At 39.5% G+C, this 27,178-nt stretch overlaps 2 protein-coding genes across 2 annotated transcripts; both read left to right on the top strand.

Moving 5' to 3' along the window:
* The first annotated feature begins 688 nt into the window (after nucleotides 1-688).
* On the top strand, nucleotides 689-26,334 carry LOC306826292 (GTPase IMAP family member 8-like). The gene is made up of 4 exons (XM_079347491.1): nucleotides 689-3,194; nucleotides 4,825-5,412; nucleotides 19,727-20,655; nucleotides 24,707-26,334. The coding sequence occupies exons 2-4, from the start codon at nucleotides 5,397-5,399 to the stop codon at nucleotides 25,919-25,921; spliced, it is 2,160 nt and encodes a 719-aa protein (XP_079203617.1). The 5' UTR covers nucleotides 689-3,194; nucleotides 4,825-5,396; the 3' UTR covers nucleotides 25,922-26,334.
* On the top strand, nucleotides 6,850-10,140 carry LOC306826799 (uncharacterized protein). Its single transcript, XM_079348338.1, has 2 exons — nucleotides 6,850-9,447; nucleotides 9,892-10,140. The coding sequence occupies exon 1, from the start codon at nucleotides 8,048-8,050 to the stop codon at nucleotides 9,278-9,280; it is 1,233 nt and encodes a 410-aa protein (XP_079204464.1). The 5' UTR covers nucleotides 6,850-8,047; the 3' UTR covers nucleotides 9,281-9,447; nucleotides 9,892-10,140.
* Nucleotides 26,335-27,178: the final 844 nt, after the last annotated feature.

The following is a 27,178-nucleotide window of genomic DNA, read 5'->3' as shown; positions in this document are numbered from 1 at the left end:
TTGTAACATTATATAACAAAGAGTAAGGTCTTTAATCTTCTTTTTTAACTACAAGTGTGCTGGTTGTGTACTCACCATTGTGTTGTTTGAAACTAACAGTTGGTGAAGTCAGCGACACAACAACAACAAATGATGAAGCTAAGACTCAGCTAGCAAAGCATAAAAACGTGCTGAGTTTAAATAACTCAACTAAAACAAATTAATTTTATCACCAAAGTGTTCGATAATTATATTAAGAGGGTTTCTGAAACATGAGACATGAATTAAACTTACTTTTACTCAGAAAAACTCACTTATTTTAACGTTTTTTTAGCGGAGCTTTTAAGAAGTCAACTCACCACGAAGAGTGTAGCCTAGCAACGGACACGAGGATAGAAGAGTGTAGCCTAGCAACGGGACACGGGGCTCACGACGCACGTCTGCAGGGGCACCAGCAGAGGGCGCTCATGATTCTTACAATAAAAGCACATATATCAAATACGTTACAAGCGGCATTAACACGATTAATTTATGGCAAATATGGCGACAAACTTATGGCAAATAATGACAAGTGGAAAAACTAAACCTGCTAAAAAAGATTGTGTTTATTATTTTAACATTGTGTCATTGTTCTCATATTGTTTTAATGTGAGTGAGTTGACTGAATGGATTAAAAATAAAATACTGCATTAGTTTCATTGCTTTTAAAAGTCTTTGTAAAACATACAGGAGTAGATGGAAATAGTACTTTTTGGATACGTTGATAAAAAATTAAATCTGAAGGTCAAATAAAAAATGTTGTAGCTTTGAATAATTGCCAAAAGAACATTAATTATCTTAATCCAATTTTTGATACATTAAAGTGTCTATTTTGTTGTTGCAGCTGATAAATTTGGAGCTAATCTTAACTGAGTGATATTGAATATTTTTATTTATTTATATTCTGTTGCATATCCCTAAGTGCTGTGGATCCACTCCAGAATGTGAAAAGCAGTATGATAATGGACAGTTACCCCTGTGAACTCCCACATTGATACATTTGATAATTAATGTATTGATCACATTGAATAATATTAATATGAATCTGAGGAGTAATTACAGTATTAGGTAAACTACACATTTTCTATAAATTCGATGGAGCGAGAAGGTTTTTTTTTTGCTTTTGAGATTAAATGTAGTTGAAGTAAATGACACAGCGAACAGAGAAGTAAAGTACAAGAAGGTTTCTTTAAATGTCTTCAGAAGTTCTCTACTTAAAAACATTCACCCACTCACTGTATAAATTCAACAGAGTAAACTAGCGAGGGCGTGTGACGCTAAAATAACAGGAAGAGTGTCATAAATACTGGTGTGACAGATTGGATGTCTCAAGCTGAAACTCCACACACTGCAGGACTTTGAACTTCCACATCAGCATCATTTTTCAACAATGTTACGTTCCGAGGCAGACACGGGCAGCAGCCACCGCAGCACACGAGCAACGTGGAAGGCGAGAAAAACAGGGGAACCCAGCAGCACATCAGCTCCTCCTTTACATCTCCCACCCTGATTGCCTGATTGGATTGCCATCACAATAATGTTGAAGCCAAACGATGTGTTGTATAATTTCTTTTGTTTATATATGCAGTCCCTTTCCTGGGCACTATGGGGAGCCAGAGTATGTGCTTTTAATCAGGGCTCCAGGTGAGGTGGACAGGTGTTTGAAGGAAGGCAAAACGTTTTCCCACCGTGTCAGCCTGGGAAGAAAGGAAAAAGTGGATTTGTTTGTTTTATTAATCCCAATAGACGAAGTGGTTCGTAGTTTTGATCATTTTTTTTACACTTTGTATAATAATAAATGGATGCATATATCCAGAAGTACATCAAAAGACTTCTAATATTTTTTAACAGCGTCCACATTCATCACCAAAGTGGCTTTTCTAAACATAATTGGATTTGTTAAAATTGGTCACAATAATCTTTAAATTACATTCTCATTTTGTTCTCATACTAATATGGCTCAGCTATCATTCTCATATATAGCTCCAGTAATACATTTAAGAGAAATAATCAAGATATGGCAGAGACAATGATAAGATCTCTTTTAGTGCTCAGACTTCTCAGATTCATCTCACGCTATTCTCCTTCAAAATAACCAAGACATAATTGAGATCAGGTGCATACAATCATGAGATCTCCCTTGTTTATCCCACCTCTCAAATATCCCTCAAATGGTTATCTCAACTCAACCTCCTTTGTCTCAGTGATGTCTTCTCTCTTTTCAGCTTATCTCTTGCTCCTAAGGAACCCTTAGGAGAAATAACTCAGAAACAAATGATCACAGAATGATACCAGTATGAGAAGCTGAAATTGATCTCAAGAGATGAGTTTGAACAACAGATGAGCAACACTTTTTCCTATGGGAAGGTTCAAATTGAAGTTACATAAGAAAGTGAAAACAACAAAAACATTTTTTGAATTGAAATAAAATAAATCAGAAATGTTAAGATAAGTGGAAATGTAGAGGGAAAAAGTTTAGTTGCTATGAATAACTGTTGACAGAATAAACTGGAGAAGTGATGACGTATTATTGTAGGCCAATCGTAAGTTTTGTATCAATAGAAACCTGGTAGTAAAAAAACTAACAAAACCAAACTCAGTCTGAACTTTAGTATGTGACACAGTTAGGTGAGGGCGATAAGGCAGTTTGATTACATTTTCTCTTTGTCCATGTCGGGGAAAAGTATTCACTTCTTGTAAATGCTGCTGGGAGGGGTGAACAGGATGAGGCTCTGTGCAGTTATAAAAACATCCTGCCTGGGAGATAATTCAAGTCACACAGCAGTAAATGAAGCAAAGTGCAGATATACTACAATTTAACCAAAGCTAACAAAAGAGTTTCAACTAGAACTTATCATGTTTAAATAAATGAGGGATTTATTGCAGAACTCTTATATAAGATTTGATTCATAGTTTGTAAAGTTAAAAAAACTATTCACAGAATCATAAGTAGGGCAGCAGTAGCTCAGTCCTTAGGGCCTTGGGTTCAAGCCCTGATGCAGACCAAAATATGAAAGTAAATCTGTAAAAACATCAACAAATGTCAGCCATGAGGCACCAGTCTGATGAACCAATCACACGCCTCCCACGAGCTCACACTCAAAGCATGAGCTGAGGTCCGCTTCTGGAGTAACGGCGCTGGTGCATGTAAGTGAGCGGAGTGGCTTTAGAGCAGTGTTTTTCAAACTTTTCTGAGCCACGGAACACTTTTTTCATTGAAAAAATCTTAAGGCACACCACCAGTCGATAATGTTAAAAAATGAAACTATGTAGCCCATATTAACAATATAAAGTAATTCTTGTGTTTATTTGGTATCAAATAAACACAAATAAAAATATTTCTACTCACTCAGTGTGAAACCTGGGCTTGTTTGGATGAACACAAAGTTGATATCCTGGCAGGAATTGAAGAAAGACACACACAAAGCTCTTCCTCAACAGCTCTCAGTCTCTCTCTGCTTTTAGTTTTTGTTTGTCAGAATAGGGAACTCCTTGGCAGTAGCCAACCAAAAACTGTCCAAAGGTAGATCTGCAAAGCTTAGCTTTAAACCACTGTCTCAGTTCAGTTAGGTCCTCCTGCTCCTGTAAAGTCATGTCCTTTCCAACAACTGATGCTGCGCTATAAGGGTCCCTAACCCAGTCAAGGCATTCAGTGAAGGCTGAAGAGAAATAAAATGACATCAAATGTTTAACTATTATCTCACACAATGCAGCAGTGTTAACATCTTGGTGCGCCCAACCATAGCTGCCTTTCCATCAGTGCAGACACTCGTGCAGTTTTCCCACTTAAGTCCTCCTTTTTCAAGATATTCTGATGTGACCCGAAAAATTTCCTCTCCTGTTGTTCTTTCTGGCAATGCCTTGCAAAAGAAGAAGTTTTCTCTGATTGCTTCTCCGTCCACAAAACGCACATTGGCCAAGAGTTGAGCATGTCCACTAATATCAGTAGACTCATCAAGTTGCAAAGCAAATTTCTTACTGATACGGATCTTTTCCAAAACCACACTTTCGATGTCTGCAGACATGTCATCAATACGTCTGGATATTGTGTTATCTGAGAGATAACACAATAACCTCTGTGTGGGACTTTTTTGATTTAGCTACAAGTTCTGCAACGTGGTAGCTCGCTTTAAGGGCTCTCTCATTTACCTTTGTGGTTTTTCTCGTGAAAGTTGCCTGTTTCTCCGTGTGTTCACGCAGGCGAACAAAATAGTCCACATTCTTGTTTTGAAGCGAGGGGTGTTTCGTTTGGAGATGGCGTTTAAGCTTACTTGGGACCATAGCACTGTTGGATAGCTTTTCACCACACACCAAGCACAGCAGAGTTTGTGCCGTTGCATCCCCGGTGTGAGTAAATCCAAATGAAAGATAGCTTTCGCTGTATTGCCTCGAAACTTTGCTCGAGCTCACAGTCTTTGCTTTCTTTTGACCTCCACTTATACTAGGGCCTTCATCTGGGTCCGAATTTTGTCCAGGGTCCAGTTCGGAGTGAGCTTTTTTCCTTTTCAAAAACTTCTCCATCACTGTTACCGTATATTCTCGCTAGCCATAATGTCACTGTCACCTGTCGCATCAATGCATCACTAATTCTCTTGTCTCAGAGTACAATGCAATTATCTACCTGCTGCCACCTACTGATATGGAAGAGTATTACATGATAACTGCCAGGCTCTTGACAGCACAGACACTCGACTTCTTTTTTAGACCAATTAGGTGAAATTTGATCATTTCCCACGACACACCTGACAATATCTCGCGACTAGTGTGCCGCGGAGCACTGGTTGAAAAACACTGCTTTAGAGGGAGCACAGAGGAGAGGGGGTGCAGACGGAGCACTGAGGGAATGCTACTTTTAAAATCATGCAATAGCTTGAAGCTGCAATCAGGAAAAGCATTCAGGGTTGAATTCTATATAAGATTTAGACCTGTGTTCATTAAACCACTCCTGAATGTTTAATCACTCTTTAAAGACAGCCTGTCTTCCAAGAACACTCACAGAAGCAAACATTTGTCTGATTCTGAAGATGGGTAGGACAGAGGAAGAATGACATTAAGGCTGGAGAAAGTCCTTCAGCATATTATTAACACAGATCAATCAGGATTCATTGCTGGGAGGACTGCTGTAATAATGGTAGAAGGCTGCTCAACACTATTCAATTGTGTCACAATAGCACTTCTAAAGGGATATTTCATATAAAGACAGTTTGGTTTCACTTTCTCTTTGTCCATTTCGGGGAAAAGTATTCACTTCTTGTAAATGTTGCTGGGAGGAGTAAACAGGATGAGGCTCTGGTATAAATAAGAGTTGTCACAGACAGACTGAACACTTTTCTTCTTCAGCTTAGAAACACACCAGCTGCTCTCTCCAACACCAAAACATGGCCAACAATAAAGGTAAGTCAGTACATTTAATTTATGAAGCAGCATACACTTTGAATCTGTTGGGTTTTAAAGACCTCGTACACTGGCACAGATTATGTTTGGGTTTTAATGAAGTTAATTTGGCTTTAAAGGAGCTTTATGTAACTTTCAAATACTGTGTTTGCAGCGATACTTCATAGTCATCAAACTGTCTGACAGCCTGATAATTTATATAGTTATAAGTTACATTTAAATGTCACTTTTTAGAAGTATAAATTGTTTTTGATCACTTACTAATAAGTGAACGTTTCACTGAGGTGAAAAAGTAGATGTTCACTGTCTATCTGTGTTTCCTGTAGAACATTTTCCCTGTGTAGGATTTTCCTCCAAAGCTCCAGACTGTGTTATTTTCTTTCTCATCGTCCTCCTCACTCCGCTCCGCTTACAGAAATCAACAGTACAAACTACAAACTCAGCACACACTCCTGCTCTCAGGCAGTGGCTGCAGAGTCGTTTGTAGGATGGAGAATGAGACACACAGACTCCTTCACAGAGTCTCAAATGTGCATGACCTTTGACCTCCTCTGGGAATATAAAAATCCAGAGTTTCAGGGGCGATGTTGATGCTTGTTTCTGTTCATACGAGCATGTGAGGGAGAGCAACAGCTTACTGGTGCAGTTCACCTGACGGCCATGTGGTGTCGCTATAAACACTGTTTTTGAACGTTACATATAGAACCTTTAAATTATAAAAGAATTTAATGTGTAGATGTAAATTAGGCAGTTTCCTAAATACCCTCCTAATGACGGCTTATTGATAGAAAGTTAGGAAGATGTTGAACATGAATTATGATCTTAAAGAGCATATTGCAGGTTAAAGACAAAACTTAACTAATCATAGGAAAATACATTAACAATACTGTTTTTAAAGAAATTCTGAAATGAATAACCCACAGGGTCTCCTGGAGACGTTTTAGTCTTTGCTCTTTACTTCCACATTCGGCTGTGACGTAACATGAGGGAGTCCCGCTGAATCCCCGTCTGTTTAACATTGAAAATCATGGATCCGAGTGTCACTCCCGTCAATAAAGAGGAAGAAAATATATATTCCTTTACATATAATGGTCCACGGGCTTATTATTCTGAACCTGTTAGATGTGATAGAGAGCAGAAACAGGCAGGATTAGAGGAATAACGGCCTCAGGAGAGAAGAGAGACCCGGAGCAGGCGTCCTGCTGAGTGACAGGTGTCAGCTCGCCATATATGGGCGAGTGCTGTGTTCACATCAGCATATGTAAAGTTTGTAATCACATTCAATCAATTAAAAAACTATTTGTAGAAGGTGCAAGTGCCGATCATTCACCTTTACATTGTATCTGTACAACGCATTACGGTGCCACGCTGTGCGTGAGAGAGAGAGAGAGAGAAGAGATAGAGAGAGAGAGAGAGAGAGAGAGAGAGAGAGAGAGAGAGAGAGAGAGAGAGAGAGAGAGAGAGAGAGAGAGAGAGAGAGAGAGAGAGAGAGAGAGAGAGAGAGAGAGAGAGAGAGAGAGAGAGAGAGAGAGAGAGTGCGATGTGCATAGAGGGCAACCACCCTCACAATTTCTGCAGGAATTGTCTAGTTGTAATTGTTGTTTTTTCTGAACTCATTGTCTGTCAACTGTTTTTAATCATGGTCTATTTATCATGACGTGTGCTGCTGCCCTCTTGGCTCGTTTACACTTGTTAAAGAGATCTTGATCTCAATGGGTTAATTACCTGGTTAAATAAATAATAATAATAAAAAATTAGCTTTAAACCATGGTCGTACAGAGTATGGTACTCTAAAGTAGGGCCTGACTAATTTGAGATTTTGGGGGTTGATGCTGAAACCATTTTTAGAGAGAAAAACATTTCTGATATATTTGGTTGATATCTGTCTTATATCTATCTTTAATCTTTATGGATACAAATAGATATACTAAGATTTATTGCATTGATCTCTTCATGTGGTTATAAAAAACTTGTCATAAAGATTCATAATGAAGACTTTTATTAAAATTGAACAAAAGCATTTATGGAAAGAAACAATTATTGAAAAAACTATGTAAGAATTAAAAATGAACCTAAATTGAATAAACCTAAATATTTCAGCATATCAGAGATAAAATAAGTCAGTAACGACAGTCACATGATCAAAACAAATTATCGGTCGGGCTCTGCTATGAAGCTCTTAATAACGACAGCCAGTATGCTGCTAATGAACATGCTAAAAAGCAATTAAATGATAAATATTGTGACCTTAATTTAAAGTGTTAGCGATGCTTCAGACTGCTAGCAGCTTTCTTTGCACTTACATGTGGTACTTTTCCTTTTAAATGACATCTCTTTGAGCCCTAAAATATTTAGAAGATCCTGGATGTTGCTGCTAGAAAAGTACTAAAATTGTGTAAAATATGAAAGCTCAGAATAATAAATACACCAGGATTTAACTTAAACATTCCAACTAGTGGACTCGATTTATTCTTCAATCTGAAATCTGGTTGTTCAGAAAAACAAAACAAAACAAAATGACTGAATAAGATCAGGTTTGGATAATCAAATGTACACCTATAACCCTTAATGTTGTTCTTTTAATTTCATCCAATCAGAACCAACCATTTACAACAATGAGGACATCCGGATCGTGATGGTGGGGAGGACCGGAGCTGGGAAGAGCGCCACAGGAAACACCATCCTGGGAGGGAAAAGATTTAAATCAAAATTCTCCCCAATATCTGTGACATCAGACTGCTCTAAGGTGTACGGTGAGGTGAATGGTCAGAAGGTTTCTGTCATCGACACTCCAGGTCTGTTTGACACCCACATTGACGAAGAGACGACACGTACAAACATAATCCAGTGTATTCAATATGCTTCTCCTGGACCCCACATCTTCCTGATCGTCATCAAACTGGGCCGATTCACAGAAGAAGAAAAGAAGACGGTGGAGGAGATTCAGAAAATCTTTGGAAAGGAAGCAGACAAATTCAGCATGGTTCTCTTTACCCATACTGACCAGCTCGAAGAGGAACCTATGGAGGAGTTCTTGAAGAAAAGTAAAGACCTGCAGGAGCTCGTGGCCAAATGTAACAACCAGTACCAAGTCTTTGATAACAAGCTCTCTGATCGTTCTCAGGTCACTGAGCTCATCAACAAGATCAGAAAAATAACAGAAAACAACAAAGGAAACCATTACACCACTGAGATGTTTCAGGAGGCAGAGAGGAAGATTGAAGAGGAGAAACAGAGAATCCTGAAAGAGAATGAAGACAAAAGGCGTAAAGAGCAGGAGGAAGTGGAGAGAAAACTAAAAGAAGAACATGAGAAAAAGTTAAAGAAACTTGAGGAAGAAGCAAAAGAGAAAGAGAGAATCCAGAAAGAGAGAGAAGCGCAAATGCGTAAAGCACAGGAGGAAAAGGACAGGAAAATAAAAGAAGAATATGAGAAGAAGTTAAAGGAAGCTGAGGAAGACGCAAAGGAGAAAGAGAGAATCCTGAGAGAGAGAGAAAAGCAAATGCGTGAAGCACAGGAGAAAAAGGAGAGGGAAGAAAAGGAAAGGCGTGAGCAACAATTAAAGGAAGAGAAAGAAAATGCGCAGAAGCAGAAAGAGCTGAGAAAAGCTCAACAAAAAGAATTAGAAGAGAAAATTGAAGCACTGAAGAAAAAACAAGAAGAGGAGGCTAGAAGAAAGGCGGAGGAGAGCAAAGGATGGTTCAAAAAGGTTAAGATTGGTGTTTGGTCGGTTGCGGGGGCTGCAGCGGGAGCGGCGGCTGCGGTAGCTGTGGGGGCTGCGGCGGTTGTTGCGGCTCCTGTCGTGATTGGAGGAGCCGTGGTGGCTGGGGTTGCTGCGAAGGTGATAGCAGATAAGACTTCAGACTAGCGATGGGAGCTACATGCCTCTATCAAGCTCTTTCATTGTCTATGCCCATGTTAATTTTAAATTTCAAATAAGTGGATAAATCAGATGGTTAGATGGAGCTGAGAGTAAATTAAAAAAAGAACGATTTCTATTTTCATCCACAAAATTTCATCAAACACACAAAAATTGTGAAAGTATGTCATAAACTAAAGTACTTTAAGTGAGGAGACATCATTCTCTATGAATGTTTAACCATATAAGTTGCATGTTACTTATGATACTGATTTAAACTAACACCTCTGTGCTCTTAAATTACCATATATTTAACATTTGGTAGATAAATAACATAAACATTGTTTAAATAAAATCCACATGGTTTGCTTTAAAAGAAAGCTTATTAACTCTGGGTGTGAAATAACTCGTTGTTACTATCGTATATTTTATCTTAATATAAGATGTCTCAGGAAAATGCTCTTACCTGTGTCTGTCCTCCAGCTGAAACATCCGAGTTTCTTTGATGTCTAAAGTCATGGTTTCAGACATCTCAGCAAATGTTTATGATCAACATTAAATGTTCTTATTTGACACAAATTAAAAACATATAAAATGTGTTTTAATTTTATTATCTGAAGTATCAAAGCTTTAAAGTGTGTAATAATGTTTTTTACAATCAAATGTACTTTCATGTCATCAAACTCAGGTCTTTTCATGAAACACTGAAACACAGCTGAGAGGATTTGTTTTCACTGTCAGATGTTTCAGGTCGACTTCTGTTAGAAAAGTGCTTCAATCTTCTCTGAATACTTGTAAAGCAAACTGCATCATCCAAATGTGCTTTAACCTGATTTGACTTCATCCATTTAATAAAATGTTGTATCAGAGTCTGTAGTTTTATTTGTGAACAAAGAGAGACGAGAGACTGGAATTCAGGTTGATCAATATTGATTAATGTTGGGTCTTTGTAACATTATATAACAAAGAGTAAGGTCTTTAATCTTCTTTTTTAACTACAAGTGTGCTGGTTGTGTACTCACCATTGTGTTGTTTGATGAACCAGGTAGAAAAACTCACTTTTGGCTCCAGCAGCTGTTTATTCTGATAATAACAGAAGAAGAATTAGATCAGTCACACAGACACGTTGGTGGTTAACAGCTCTAACATTCACACAGCAGGGACAGGATCATGTAGACTGGACAAACATTTAACATGTATAAAATGTAAGTCTCCGTCACAGACACTTCTGTGGTAATAAACTCCAGTATTTATTTAAACAGAGAAAAAGAAAATCAAACTAACAGTTGGTGAAGTCAGCGACACAACAACAACAAATGATGAAGCTAAGACTCAGCTAGCAAAGCATAAAAACGTGCTGAGTTTAAATAACTCAACTAAAACAAATTAATTTTATCACCAAAGTGTTTGATAATTATTTTAAGAGGGTTTCTGAAACATGAGACATGAATTAAACTTACTTTTACTCAGAAAAACTCACTTATTTTAACGTTTTTTAGCGGAGCTCATGAGAAGTCAACTCACCACGGAGAGTGTAGCCTAGCAACGGACACGAGAATAGAAGAGTGTAGCCTAGCAACGGGACACGGGGCTCATGACGCACCTCTGCAGGGGCTCCAGCAGAGGGCGCTCATGGTACTTACAAAATAAAAGCAGATGGTATCAAATACATTACAAACAGCATTAAATACGATTAAAATAGTAAATTGAGAACAAATAATAGCAACTTATGACAAGTGGAATCATTAAGCCTGCTAAAAAAAGCTTGTGAGTTTCCACCTGTTGGCTGCTTCTTGGACAGTCACTTTGTCAGTCTGTTAAGGTTATCCTTAAACACACTAGAGATCTAAGGTGTAGAGATTTAATAGGCAGGCACATCTGCATATCATCTCCATTTAAAATAAATAAAACACAATGTTTATTTATGCTATGCCCAACAACTTAAACAGTGAATTGCAATATATGCTTATATACTGACTCTCACCTGCCTGCATGCAGACTGAACGAGAGGAGCAGCTGACTGAAAACACTTCAAGTGGTTTGCAAAGAAAACAATGTAGCCAATGGAAATAAGTGAATGTAAGTTTCTGTCTGTGTAGGAAAATATAGAAAGCTGCAGTTCTGACCTTGCGGCTCCCCGTTTCGTAACGTCAGACTTAAGTTTCGTTTTAAGCGGAGGAGCAAAAGGGGAGGGGGAGACGTGTCTGTGTGGCAGCATGTCAAATGGGTCAGTCTGTGACACTTTTGGTTCCTCACATAAGGCAGCAGAGCGCTATCTCTTTCTTTGATTGGTTGAAAACTCTCGCTGCACTGCTGCAGTTATGCAGTCTATTTTAGTCTATAAGCGTCCACAGTTTAGAGAGGCAAATCGTCCCCTTGCTTGTATAAAAGTATTCCCTTCTTGTAAATACTGCTGGGAGGGTTGAACAGGGTGAGGCTTCGAGCAGTTCTAAAGAAGTGTTGTCACAGACAGACTGAAAACTTTTCTTCTTCAGCATAGAAACACACCAGCTCCTCTCTCCGACACCCAAATATGGCCGACAATAAAGGTAAGTCAGTATATTTAATTTAGAAAAGTAGCATACACCTTGTATGTAAGTTCAAGTTCATAGAGGGAGCATTACTTGATTCATAATGCACAAATATGAAACCAAAGGGGTATAAATGAAAAACACATTTCAAATTCCCAGAATTTCAAACAGGCTGGGAGATGAAATCCAAAACTTAGTTTGTATGTAGAGCAATAATTAGTCTTTAAAAATAATTTTAACCAGAACTTAACATCTTTATTGAATAAAGTCTCCCCGCTAGTTCTCGACACCATGCATGCATGAGCCCTCACTCATGCATGAGCTGAGATAGACAGACAGATAGATAGATACTTTATTGATCCCGAGGGAAATTCAAGGCATCCAGTAGCAGTATACAGACAGGCAGGACACAAGACATTAGTTACAATACACACCCGCTGTCCCCCCCCCCCCCCTCTGTATACAAAATCCCCCAAACAAGATTTAGCAGCCCCTATGTGACTAAGAGTAAACATAATTATATGTTAAACCTGTGCAGTTAGCAATACACTTAAACTTATATAGCATAATGTACATAACCTGTGAAGGAGAGAAAAACATGTGTTGGTTAAAAGAGACCTGTAAACAGTTAAAGAGCCTTAGAAACAAAGTGCTGACCTTCAGTTGAATATTACTCCAGTAGCCAAACGGTTTTCAAATGTTTGGCTCAAACGTTTGTTAGAGTGAACAGGAGCCAAACACACAGCCAGCTTTGCTTGGAGGTAATTAAGAAAAACAACGGGCCATATTATCACCATTAGACCATCTTGTACTTAAGGCTGTAATTGGTCCTCATCATAAAGGCCACAAAAACAAGACACCCAGTAAATAATGAAAACTGATGACTTTGTAAATCTAAAATAAATAATGTCTGAGGGATGTGTGTGAGTTTTCACCCCTGTGCTCACATGATTTCTCTTTTCTGTTTTGTCTGTAATAAGAACTATTTTACAGACAATGGGTCTGGATGGCAGTGTGTCACCACTACAGGCAAAAAAAAAATACAAAGTATGTTATCTATGCATTGAAATGCAATTTATATTAGTTCTATCCATACAAATTGATAACATTTGTGTTTACACAAATCGCCTCCATCCCTGAGGACACTTCAGGGCCCAGTGAGGCAGTGGAGGACCAAGAGGAGGAGAGGTCAGGGAGAGAGAGAAGCCAGACAGGAGGAAAGAGAAAGAGAGAAAGGGACAATAATTGAACAGCTGATGGAGTTGATTAAGGAGGACATAAAGTATCAAAGAGAGACAGAAGAGGGTGCAGGAGAGCAAGGCTCAGATGGCGAGGATGTTTCCCCTGCTTGACCGATTAATTGAAAAATAATGAAAATAAATTTTTGATTTAAAACATAGTTGTTTGTTTTGTTTCATAGTTGTTAAGTTTGCTATGTTTAATGTACTTTTTATTTAATTCAAATCCTTTAAATGTAATTCAGATATGATCAGTTTCTATTAAATTGCTGTTTTTATGCTCTAGCTTCCTACATTGGAAAGCAGAAAATAACCAGACGTGTCTTAATATTTTTTATTATAAATGAATAAAAGGATGTGACTAGAGCTACAGAAAGCCCAGTGAGGTATCAAGGAGCAGCTGATCATAGTTTCTCACAGGAAAACAAGGCAAGGATGTCATGAAGCATCTGCGCGTTCACTTAATCCAATCCTCAGAGCTTCCGTGTAAAATACCACGCTTAGTCTGGCACTACAGGGAAATGGACTTTCTGATTGAATTAAGAAAACAATATCAAAACCATGATTCTTGTATCCGTATGAAGAGTATTATTGTAACCCTTTTTCATACTGTCCAAAGTGTAACCTCTATTGTGTCAATTATCAACATGAACTGGTATAGCTATAATGAAAACAACCAGCAGAATATAAATTAAACTTTGATTTATTAATAAATAAAAAAACAGAAGTAAATCAATGTAATTTAAAATAATATCAATATATTATGTACATTAATCTGTTATTTACATTTATTTTTATTAAAAACAAAAGGTATACTACAGGATAAACCTGGCTCTGCCTGTGCTGGACAGCCGAACACACGGCCTGATTTTAATGCTGCTGGGACTTCTCTACCAGGAAATGGAGACACTCTTCTGGCTGGCAAGTGGTGGTCTCCAGAGTGTTTGGGATTCTACACTGTCCACTGCATCGTCCAATGACCGGGTTTGCAGGGCTGACTCGACTGACGGCTGCCATGTCACAAATATTGGTGGTCTGGTGGTACCTCCTCCAGGGCAGACACCTCTGCAGACAGCTGGTCCCGCCAGGGAGCACCGCTGACTGTCTCCAAACCGTCCTCCCCCTTATCCTCTGCCCCATCCTCCTCAGACTCATCCTCTGGGGCCACGATGTCACCTGCCCCGAGGCAGATGTTGTGGAGGATGGCACATGCTATTATGACCTGAAATAGTAAATGATTAAAAAAAGGAAAAGATTATAGCACCTATAGCGTCTTCATCATCCCAAAAGCATGCTCTATAATGGAGCGTGCCCTGGAATGACAGACATTGAAGCGCTGGGCTCCCACACCTTGTACAGGCTGTTTGTAGGGAGTGATGAGGGGAAGTGGGTGTTGGAGGCACGGGTACCCCCCCTGTCTGCCAGGATGAACTGCCCTGGAGGAGGGTAGAGTCCACGCCTATAGAGTGGGCTGTGCCTGAGCACTCGTGCATCATGCACAGACCCAGGCCAGCCCACATACGTGTCCATGAAACGGCCCTGATGGTCACAAACAGGCTGCAGGATGATGGAAGGGAATAGTTTTCTGTTCCTATAGCACTGACCATCAGGGCCGCCCGGTGGCTTGATGCGGACATGGCAGCCGTCTATCGCTCCAGCTGCTCCTCTGAAGGCCCTGTGTCTCAAACCCACGGGAAACCGCCTCCAGGTCTTGAGGAGTGGTGGGGAAGTGGATGACCTCCTCAGTCATCCTATGAACGATGCGGTGGACAGTGGAACGAGGAATCCCAAAGGCTCTGGAGACCACCCTGTACGATGTTCCACTTGCCAGCCAGAAGAGGAACACCAGGGTCTCAATAGTAGCACCCCATCCGTGTCTCCGATCCTGGTAGAGAAGGCCCAGCAGCACTTGCAGAGCCTCCCAGCTAAGCCGGAAATCAGGCCGTGTGTCTTCCTGCTGGTTGAAAAACCTGTCCAGCACAGGTTTGCTCAGGTTTATCCTGCAGTACGTACGAGGATTAGCCTATTGGGAAAACACAGAGAATAAAATTCATCATAAACAATAACTTGATTAAATGTGGAAAAGCTGAGATACCTGCTTTTTGTCTTTAGATAGCGCTAGAGATAACACTTGGGAATTGGCACTATACAACTAAAGGTTTATTGATTGATGAGCCATATAAACTACGTTTGTTGTTGTTGTTGTTGTTAACTAATTAAGCTTAAAGTTAAGGATCAAATTAAAGCTAAAGTACAAACACGTTAACCAATCTGAAGGTAAACTCACCTGTCCATGGTGCTGACTCAGCCGGAGATGAAGCACACGTCAGCGCGTATAATTCTCCCTCTCTCTCTTTTTCAGAAACATAAAAAACTGTACAATCAAAATAAATAAATAAATAATATCTCCTGGCTCCATTGTAAATGTAAAATAAATATAAATTAAAAAATCAGGTGTGTGTGGTTGAGTTGTGTTGAAAAAAAATAGGTTATGACATTTCTTGGTGACGCATCTAGGAAGACCAGACGTCTCATTTCGGAGACCGCACGGTTCAGCCTTCGCGGTCCACGGAGGACGTGCCTTCGTGGACTGCGAAGGCCTCGCCCCCTGAAGGCTGCAGCCTCTGGAATGGGACACACCAATAGAGTGCAGCACGTCGGCTGCCTGACCCAAGATGGCTGCCATGTTGCTACGCCGGAGAATCCCACGAGTCATAAGGTGTTTTTATATATCTATGGCTGTTTCCGTTCAACGTTCGTGAAGCATTTTTACAACTCTTGTGGGCGCTTTCATCTTGGAATTTTGACGTCATTTGGAGCCAGAGTCCTGCCCATTTAGTGTACTGCTGTGAGGACTTACGCAGTCCAGCTACGCAAAGAACATAAGAATCTTTATGGAGGTAAATTCATCTACCTACCATAGAGGTGAGTACAAAACCACCATATATTTCAAGTCAAATATCTAAACGTAGTTAATTCAAAAATTCACGACTTTTATATAATTATTGAATTTAAACATGTTTTCTTTAACTCTGTGGGTTATTAAACCTTTTATTTTTGGCAAAAAACAAAGCAAACTATTTTAAGCTAAGTTAGCAACATAAGCTGTGTAGTGATTTAACAGTTGCTGGTGAAAATATGTTATATGATAGAAAGTAGTGGTGAAAGATCCACATAGTACTTAAGTCATATCTGCTATCACTAGTCAGTACTTCAGTTCTCTGTAGCCTACATTTACATGAACATTGATGGACTCACAAAAACGATATAACAATATCAAGAAACACAGCATGTCAGTTATTAGGTTTGCTCATGTTAAAAAGTAAAATTAAAAGATAAATCATGCCTGACAAGTAACCTAGCTTAGACTGCTAAAATGTTAGCTCGCTAGTTAACACTTTAAGCAATGACACATAAATCACACTTTATTACTTACCGAAAAGACTGCAAAGCTCCCTTAGAGTCCACAGGTCCGTGACATTAGTTTACTGCAGAAAAAACAGCTTTCACGGCTGTCAATCATCGCCATGTGTGACGTAAAATCCTGTTTTTAAACCTCAAATAACTTATTTAAAACAAACTTCACAGAAAAATGAGCACTTGAACACCATGTAGGGTGATAATATCTAATGATCACAGCAGAGTTTAGGTCTGGAAAAAAATTATGTGACGAGTATTTTAACTTAACAGTTTGACCAACATCCCGTCTGTTATCATTGAGGAGGCGGGGTTTATATATATTGTAACGGTTCATGTTGTAAAGTCAGTAGTTGTGTTCATAATTCCGATTATGTGGAGAGTGAGTGAATGCACCAGCGAGAACGTGTTGAGCGGCTGGGTGAGAGAGTTGGATTGTTGCGGCAAGTTATGTTGTTCTCTGCTGTAAACGGCGTGGTCACGGCCGACAGTGACCGGGTTATTAAAAGCTGTTATTTGAACACTCTCGTCGTCCTTTAACGTCCGGACGGACATTAAAGAGAGAGAGAGAGAGAGAGAGAGAGAGAGAGAGAGAGAGAGAGAGAGAGAGAGAGAGAGAGATAGATAGATAGATAGATAGATAGATAGATAGATACTTTATTGATCCCGAGGGAAATTCAAGAGAGAGAGAGAGAGAGAGGTTAATTCACTTTTAAACAGTATTCTTATCTGTAAGAGGAGAAGTAAAGAGAAAGACACAAACGTGTTGTTGCTGCCTTTCATTCGTCAACGAATGAGGCTCAGACAGCACGCTCCCCCCAGTGGCGTAAACCCGGAAGTGTAAAACAATAACGAACACTAAAAACTAAAGCAATCAATCAAAGAGAAATTAACTTTAGCAACAGGAATTTATCATAAAAACAACCCCTGACGTATAAAACAAAGGTATGAACAGTAACTCAATTCATTACAAGATCCAATACTAGAGCTGAAACGATTCCTCGAGTAACTTGAATAATTCTATTACAAAAATTCATCGAGGAATTTTCGCTGCCTCGAGGCCTCGTTTAGTTTTTGGTTTTTTTGCGTCATCAAAACTATGCTATGAGTATTAAACATGTTTAATGTAGCTGCATCTACCTGCTACTCTCTGCTGCACGCTCAGTCTGACACACAGACACTTCAGCACTAACGCACACACGAGCATGGCACGCCCCTTTGAACTTTTAGTCAGCACACAGTTGATCTGTGATCCATACACGTGATCCGGTCAAACGGTCGGCTTTTCTCCGTTCACTCTCTCTGCATTTTAGACATGTCTATGAATTAAACAATCTCTTCATAACACTAAAATAAAACGCTACTACATATGGGATTAAACTCTTTAATCTTAAATGTAGAGAGAGCACTGAGGAAATGTGACTTTCAAAATCATGCTGGTTTTAGAACATTTCCAAACGCTGCCTTTAAAGTGACTGATTCTGATTATTGTGTCAATGCACTAGCGGTGGGGGAAAAACTGATTTATGTCAAAATTGAGATTCTTATCTTAAGAGATTTAAAAAAAAATCAAATTCCAAAAATCACATTTTTATAAGTTATGAATCTAAAGTAATTCCCTGCTAAATGCCAATGGTTTCTCTTTAACTCAGTAGAAAGCTAAAATGGTGCAGCAAGAAATTCAGCCAGTTTCACAGATGACTTGAGTAAGTATCAAAAATAGACTTTGAATCAATGAATTCCAGAATCATTTTGAATCGCAAATCGGTTCTTATTTGAATTGTGACCCCAAGAATCTCCCTCGGAGTGGCCAGTCAAAGAAGTCTGGACCCGCCCCTGCACATCATGTTGTGTTTTATAGTTTAGTTTGGTTGTATCATACCATATTGTATCTTAATGTATTGAGCCATTGAAATATCTATCATATCATACAGCATCATCCAAAGCTTTTTCTTTACTCTATGAACCCAGAGCCGGCCCAAGGCAAAGGCGAACTAAGCGCTTGCTAAGGGCCACTAGGGGACCCCCAAGAGCACTGTTGTGCAGTGCGTAATGTCACTGTACATCCAAAGTGCAGGTAGTCAAAAAACGTCAATAAAAAAGGACATATGCTTCGGGTGCAGAAAAAATAAAGTGGAACGAGGTGTAGCCATAATTAGCAGCCAGCTACTTTGAAAACTGCATGGTTTTATTATGCTTGCTTGTGGCGCAGTGAAATTACTCATGTTTCTAGTTTTTACAGTCTTCGCGCTGGCGGCCCGGGTTCGCGTCCAGCTTGTAGCGGTCCTTCCTGCATGTCTCTCCCCACATTCCGACCCTATGCACAACCCTTTTCTGCAGTAAAGGTTGTAAAACACCCAAAAATAAATCTTAAATAAATATATATATTTTTTAAAAGCTAAATGTATCTTTTAACTGGCCGTTCAAATAGCAAAATATTCATGCCAAAGGAATTTAACTTTGGTAGACTGTGCTCTCTGTACAAAGTGAATATTAAATAATAACAATTAGCTAAGAATAAAAACAGGTCATTTATGACTAATATTTAAAAGACTGATGAGACAAGATGACTTTTACCATAAATACAAAACTTTATCACCTTGAACGTTCAACCCCAGGCCACTCTTATAGCTGAATGTTTTACATTTGGAACAATATGGGCACCCTGGACATCATTCATTGGTATTATTTATATTCTCAACTGGGCCACCACCATGTCTTTATAAATTACATGTCATATGTAAAGACATGCCAGGCTGACAATAGGATAATGTAAACAACACTGCCAGAGCCACAAGGAATTTAAAATAGGTGTGTGAATTATCAACAATGAATATTGTTGGCAGAAATAGAGGGCCCCAAAATCAAATTTTGCTGAGGGCCCCATGGAGGCTTGGGCCAGCTCTGTATGAACCCCCCAAAACAGTCAGCATTTAATATAGCCTGCTGCATCCACAGAATTTTATAAATGTATTGTAACTCATGTATTATATCCCATAAAGTCTTATGTTATTACATCATATCAAACTTCTCTTTAGTAGAGATTGACATTTTGAAGAATGACTCAAATTTAAGATACTTTCGTTGGACAATTTGCTAATTATAATTGAGTAAAAATAAGAAAAATGTAGAGAGAGATGGATGATATATGGAAAGTGAGATACAATCGAATGTGTTTGTTGAGAAAAAAATTCTAGCCCTGGTTTGGATTATCAAATGGACATCCATAGTCCTCAATGTTGTTCTTTTATTTTCTTTCATCAAATCAGAACGAACCATTTACAACAATGAGGAGATCCGGATCGTGATGGTGGGGAAGACCGGAGCTGGGAAGAGCGCCACAGGAAACACCATCCTGGGACGAGAGTGCTTTGAATCTGATTTCACCCCTGAATCTGTGACCGAGCAGTGTAAGAAGGCGAATGGTGAGGTGGATGGTCAGAAGGTTTCTGTCATCGACACTCCAGGTCTGTTTGACACCAACACTGACGAAGAGACGACACGTGCAAATATAATCCAGTGTATTGCTTATGCTTCTCCTGGACCCCACATCTTCCTGATCGTCATCAAACTGGGTCGATTCACAGAAGAAGAAAAGAAGACGGTGGAGAAGATTCAGAAAATCTTTGGAGAGGAAGCAGACAAATTCAGCATGGTTCTCTTTACCCATGGTGACCAGCTCAGAGGGAAAACTATTGAGGAGTTCTTGAAGAAAAGTAAAGACCTGCAGGAGCTCGTGGCCAAATGTAACGGACAGTACCAAGTCTTTGATAACAACCTGAAGGATGGACCTCAGACGAGAGAGCTGCTCAACAAGATTAAAAAAATAACAGATAAGAACAGAGGAAACCATTACACCACTGAGATGTTTCAGGAGGCAGAGAAGGCGATTGAAGAGGAGAAACAGAGAATCCTGAAACAGGAGCAAATGCGCAGAGAGCAGGAGGAAGAGCAGAGGGAAATAGAGCAAAAGTTCCAGAACTTGATGAGAGAAGAGAGGGCAGATTTGGAGAAGAAAGCTCAATTATTGGAAGCTCGTGGCAGAGAAATGGAAGAGGAAATAAAAAGGCTGCGTGAGGGGTATGAAATAAAGGCTAGAAGAGAGGCAGAGATCAACACTTCAGTGGTTTTCACACATGTAAAGGAAATCCTTCAGCTAGTGTTGGAATTTTATCGTCTTTATGCAAGTCAGAAACGCTGAAAACAAAATTACAGCTCAGTGTTTCTGAAATGATTCTTCAATATCATTACAATTATATTGTTAAAGACTGATCTGACACTCTTAAAATGAATTCTTCCTTTCATCTGAGACACATTTGGTGACTGCTGTGAGAACAAACTTCATTGACAATTATAAATGTCTTCTTATGACTATTATACTGCCCTCTTGATTTTTTTAGAGCCTGGTCTCCTTCAGTAAAATCAAGTACATGACATCACATGGTGGAGTAATGCAATATGAACATATCCTCAAAGGACGTATGATGAATCCAAGAGTTATTACACCATGAACATAAAAGGGAAATGAAAGTAAAAATGACATTTACCCCCCTAAATGTGTTCTTCTATGACCTGTTGATCTGGAGGAAGTGAAATAAACACGATAGATATCAACATTTATTTGAGAAAATCCCCCCAGACAACTGGTTGTCTAAAATGTTATTTTAGCTACGACAAAACAACTAGAATTTGTATATCAATGAATATACACTGATCTTCGGTCGCCTTTCCCTTAGTCCTCTATGAATTCTGCGAACATCTTTCCTTAACCTCATGACATCTTCCCCAGGGTTAAGGTAAAGAGGATAGTGAAAGGAGATTGGAGGGACAATTGGAATGCACCCAAGGCTTTTTACCAACCTACCATGTTGCCTCGAATTCTCAGACGTCACGGCTGTATGGACAAAGAAGTTTCCCCTCATGGGCTAAGTAGGCCATATGTGCTTGAAAATATGTCTTAAGTTGACATTTAAGATTTTGGACTCTTGTTTATGAGCTCCATGTTTGGAGATCGCACTTTGTAACATGGGATTTGTTCACATTAATAAGTAGAGATGTGATTGTAATAATTTGTACTTTTCAAATAAACATCAATATTTGAAGGAATCGGTTTGAGTACTTGATTAAAATGTATTTAGTACATTGTTTTAATTTCAAGTAGCTTAATGTCAATTTGCATTTTTTTTATTTGAGCCAACTAAAAATGATTAGTCTGCTCCAAATGCCAAAATGGATTTGGGTATCTAAGGTTTAATAAATGTATTATTTACATCAGTTGGTAAAAGCTTATTATTTGATTTGGCATAATTTAAAATTGGTTTACTCAAATTAAAATGATAGTTCGCACTGAAATAAAAAAAGTGGGTTAAAGGAAGTTACTTCATCCCTGTTTCTATAATGCAAAATATTTTGTGTGATTACTTCTGTCATGGTTTAGTTTTGTTCTGTATTTGATCTTGTTTTAGTTCATTATTTCCCTCGTGTTCTGTGTATGTATGTTCCTAGTATGTTTTACTTTAGTCCTTAGTGTGTTTGCCTGTATCCTTGTGTTCTTCTATGTTGCCTGTTAGTTTATTTCCTGTCTTGTGTTTTAAGTCTAGTCTTTGGTGTTTCCTGTTTTATTTTGTAGTATCTGTTTTAGGTGGTGTCAGTGTTGGGTTTTACTTTGTACTTGTCTTCAGTGTTCTGGTCTTGTGTTCTTTGTTCCTTGTGTTTCCCTCCTGTCTTGATGACCCTGATGTTCCTCACCTGTCTCGTTAGTCTCACCTGTGTCTGATTACCCCTTGTCTATTTAGTCTCTGTGTTTGCCTCAGTTTCTTGTTGGTTCATTGTATTGTCATGGTCATTGTCTCGTGTTCCTGGAATCTGTTGCTTCTCCCTGCTCCCTGTGTTTTCTCCTCGTGGCCTTTTTGGATTTCCTTTGTTTTTGCCTTTTGGAACGTTTTGGATTTTTCCTTGTAAGTTTTTGTTTTTACCTTTTTGTTAAAATAAATAATTAGTTATTCTGCACTTGGGTCCTCCTCTCCCGGTTTCCTGCCTGCACGATCGTGACAACTTCAATCAATTTTTTCCGGTTTATCCAATGTTATATTTTTTTCTAAAAATTCAGTGGTGTAAGGATCTTTTTTTTTTCCTTTGAGAGGAAGTTTAGTTACTGTAAATGACACAGCAAATAGACAAAACCACTGCACTTGTGCATACAGGATTCAAATGAAATGCCAGTTTGACAGATTGTATGCCTCAAGCCGACCCTCCAACAACTGCAGGATTTTTGTATTTCCAAGTTGGCGTTCCAGATTGGAGATTGCTGCTTGCTCAGCCTGGGAGTGGTTCTTTTTTGCTTTTAACTTTTTTGCACATTTGCAAACCAACTATGTCCAAGTGTGAACTGCTGTATCGGACTGTTTCTACTCTGAAGAAACAGTGTATGTTAGTAATGTGAATGCAGACCAGCGGGGGAGAGGGGAGCAATAATGCTTTGTGATGGTACGATAAAATCATGGCTTATAGGAAAGGGTGCAGGGTCCCATTTGCCATTAATGCGTGCTGTGCAAAAGTTCAATAATTTTCTACTTTTGCGCAGCGTCCAATAGAAGGGTTGCTTAGATCACAACGAACTGGGTCTCACTTTCCTGAGCTCTAGTTTAAAGACCTAATGGGACATCGGCAAGAAAAGCTCGTTTTGAAATATATTTCCAAAAGTTTGGGAATAGCAGGTGTTTAAAGGTCTCCTATTATGTCCTTTTTGGGATTCATATATGTAATTTATCTGTCTACTAAAGTATGTTCACAATCACTAATGTTTATAAAAAGTGTCTATTTTTATGTACTGCCGCTCAATGCAGGCAGTACATAGAGAGAGAGAGAGAGAGAGAGAGAGAGAGAGAGAGAGAGAGAGAGAGAGAGAGAGAGAGAGAGAGAGAGAGAGAGAGAGAGAGAGAGAGAGAGAGAGGCTCCTCACATGTGCCAAGTTTGAGTTGATTGGTCAGCCAATCTGCTCTCTTGAAATTGGTCAGTCATTCGACTTTGTTCTAGGATGTGTCCCGCCCTGTTAACCATATTGGGAATGTTACAATCAGTCCGAGGGGAGCTTGTTCTACAACGAACCAATGGGCTTGGATCTGTGACATTTTTGTCTTGTGATGTCACATGAACATTTTTTAATGGGGGGGGGGGGGGGGGGGGCTCGGGGCTGAGCGTTTCATGCGGATACTGCCGCGGACTTTGTATTTGTGCATATACAGTATATGTGCCTAATCATGCACAAGACACCTTAAAGACACCATTTGACCACAATTTCTTACTCAACCAACTGGAAATCTTGGTTGGAGTGTCTGGGATAGCACTAAACTGGTTTGAGTCCTACCTAAAGAACAGGGACTTCTTTGTGTCTATAAGTAACTTCAAATCTGAGCAAATAAACATTACTTGTGGAGTTCCCCAAGGTTCAATCCTTGGGCCTCTTTTGTTTAACCTCTACATGCTTCCACTAGCTCAGATTATTAAAAAAAAAAAATAAGTTATCATAACTCCGCAGACCACACACAAATATTATAATATCACCAGGAGATCATAGTCCTATCAAAGCACTGGCTAAATGCATAGAACAAATCAATGTGTTGATGTGGAAGTAATTCCCTGCTAAATGCCAAGTCAGTAGAAAGCTAAAATGGTGCAGCAAGAAATTCAGCCAGTTTCACAGATGACTGCAGTAAGTATCAAAAATAGACTTTGAATCAATGAATTCCAGAATCATTTTGAATCAAAAATCGGTTCTTAATCGAATCATGACCCCAAGAATCTCCCTCAGATTGGCCAGTCAAAGAAGTCTGGACCCGCCCCTGCACATCATGTTGTGTTTTATAGTTTAGTTTGGTTGTATCATATCATATTGTATCTTAATGTATTGGGCCATTGAAATATCTATCATATCATACAGCATCATCCAAAGCTTTTTCTTTACTCTACGCCCCCCCCCCGCCCCAAACAGCCAGCATTTAATATAGTCTGCTGCATCCACAGAATTTTATAAATGTATTGTAACTTATGTATTATATCTCACAAAGTCTTGTTATTACATCATATCAAACTTCTCTTTAGTAGACTTTCACATTTTAAAGAATGACTGAAATTTTAGATGCATTCATTGGGCAATTTGCTAATTATTAGTGAGAAAAAATAATTTAAAAAAATGAGAGCGAGATGGATGATATATGTAAAGTGAGATACAATCTAATGCACCTGTTTAGAAAACAAGTTCTAGCCCTGGTTTGGATAATAAATGTACACCTATAGCCCTTAATGTTGATCTTTCATTTGCTTCCATCCAATCAGAACCAACCATTTACAACAATGAGGAGATCCGGATCGTGATGGTGGGGAAGACCGGAGCTGGGAAGAGCGCCGCAGGAAACACCATCCTGGGACACAAGTGCTTTGAGTCTGATTTCTCCCCTAAATCTGTGACTAAGGAGTGTCAGAAGGCGTACGGTGAGGTGGATGGTCAGAGGGTTTCTGTCATCGACACTCCAGGTCTGTTTGACACCAAAACTGACAAAAAGACAACACAGGCCAATATAATCCAGTGTATGTCATATGCTTCTCCTGGACCCCATATCTTCCTGATCGTCATCAAACTGGACCGATTCACAGAAGAAGAAAAGAAGACGGTGGAAATGATTCAGGAAATCTTTGGAGAGGAAGCAGACAAATTCAGCATGGTTCTCTTTACCCATGGTGACCAGCTCAGAGGGAAACCTATCGGGGAGTTCTTGAAGAAAAGTAAAGACCTGCCGGAGCTCGTGGCCAGATGTAACGGCCAGTACCAAGTCTTTGATAACAACCTGAAGGATGGTTCTCAGGTCACTGAGCTCATCAACAAGATCAGAAAAATAACAGAAAATAACAGGGGACACCATTACACCACTGAGATGTTTCAGAAGGCAGAGAGGGCAATTAAAGAGGAGAAACAGAGAATCCTGAAAGAGAAAGAAGAGCAAATGTGCAGAGAGCAGGAGGAAGTGGAGAGGGAAATAAAAGAAAAATATGAGAAACAATTAAAGGAAGCGAAAGAAAATGTGCAGAAAGAGAAAGAGCTGAAAGAAGCTCAACAAAAAGAACTAGAAGAGAAAACAAAAGCACTGAAGAAAGAACAGGAAGAGAAAGCTAGAAGAGAGGCAGAGAAGAGTCCTAAAGTGCTGAAGGTTGTTGGATTAGTATGTCTTGGTCTAGGGGGGGCTTTGGGGGCGGTGGGGCTTACAGTGGTTGCAGGGGCTGCAGCGGCTGCAGTTGCTGCAGGGCCTGCAGGGGCTGCAGTGGCTGAATTGGCTGCAGGGGCTGCAGGGGCTGAATTGGCTGCAGGGCCTGCAGGGGCTGCATTGGCCGCAGGGATTGAATTGGCTGTAAGGGTGTTCGGGGCTATATCAGCTGCAGTGGCTGCGGGAACTGTGAAGTTTAGCGACTAAATAAATTCAGCTCATTGTATCTGACCTGATGTAAATTATAATCTCAGTGTTTAAAACTGATGTTTCTCAAATTACTCTTACCTTTTGTTTGAGACAAAATTAACAGACTAAACTTTCAGACAGGAAGCTCTGGAGGCTACACGCTGCTGTCAAGTCCATTCATTGTCTATGTGTCTCTCTGCACAAGAGCGTATCTGCACTCAGCCGAGCTGAGCTCAACACAAGGTCTCATTCACCAATAGAACCAGTAGTATCTGTATCCGTCTGAAGTCTCCAAGATATTCCACTAACTACAATCTTTTAAATGGTGTCTGATCCTGCCATGGTTTACTTCAGTTCATCATCTCAAAGGAGGAGGGAAGATCAGATCCCAACAGACGGTGTCCCACTTTCCTGAGCTGTAGGTTACAAACCTACGGGGACATCGGAAAGAGAGATCTACTTTGTAAAGACGTGTCTGACAGTTTGGGCCAACCAGGTGTGTTTAAAACAGCGGTCGTTACAGAGCTGCATTTCCTGGATGAGACTAAACTCTCCCAAATCCTGTTCAGCCCTGAGGATCAAACGGACACACACCCTCTCCTTCTGCGCTGCTAGCTCCTCTTCCTCTGCAGTAAAAAAGATCAGAGCTGTCGACTGAACAGAGAACAGACACAAACTGTGCACCAAAAAGTTTCTGTAAACTAAGAAAGTGCACTGTGGCTTTATGCTTGTGTTTGCTCCCCTTGCTCATCTCCATGGCAGTGCAGCGCACACGCCCTCCTAGCTCACAGGCAACAACCAACAAACAGCCTTAAGTCAAATCAGACACACAGGTGCTGAAGGGAAGTGATCAGGGGTGATGACAGGAAGTGACCGGTGGCAGTGAAGCTTTAAAACAAATTAAGTAAATATGTCGTCATCAACAACAACATCAACAGCTGTTCTTTGAGAGCTCTAATCAGCATCAAAATCATCCTAAATATCATCATCATGAGCTTTGTGTTCAAGGTGCAAAGGGACTCTGCAGATCGACATTTAATGGCTTTTATTTGAAACATGAATCAAAAAAATATATATAATATAAAATGTATTTTAATCTTATTATCTGAAGTATAAAAGCTTTAAAGTGTGTAATAATGTTTTTTATAATCAAATGTACTTTCACGTCATCAAACTCAGGTCTTTTCATGAAACATTGAAACACAGCTGAGAGGATTTGTTTTCACTGTCAGATGTTTCAGGTCGACTTCTGTTAGAAAAGTGCTTCAATCTTCT

Source organism: Symphodus melops, assembly GCF_947650265.1.
Source record: "Symphodus melops genome assembly, chromosome: 7".
Lineage (NCBI taxonomy): Eukaryota > Metazoa > Chordata > Actinopteri > Labriformes > Labridae > Symphodus > Symphodus melops.
This window is presented reverse-complemented; position numbering and strand designations above follow the sequence as displayed.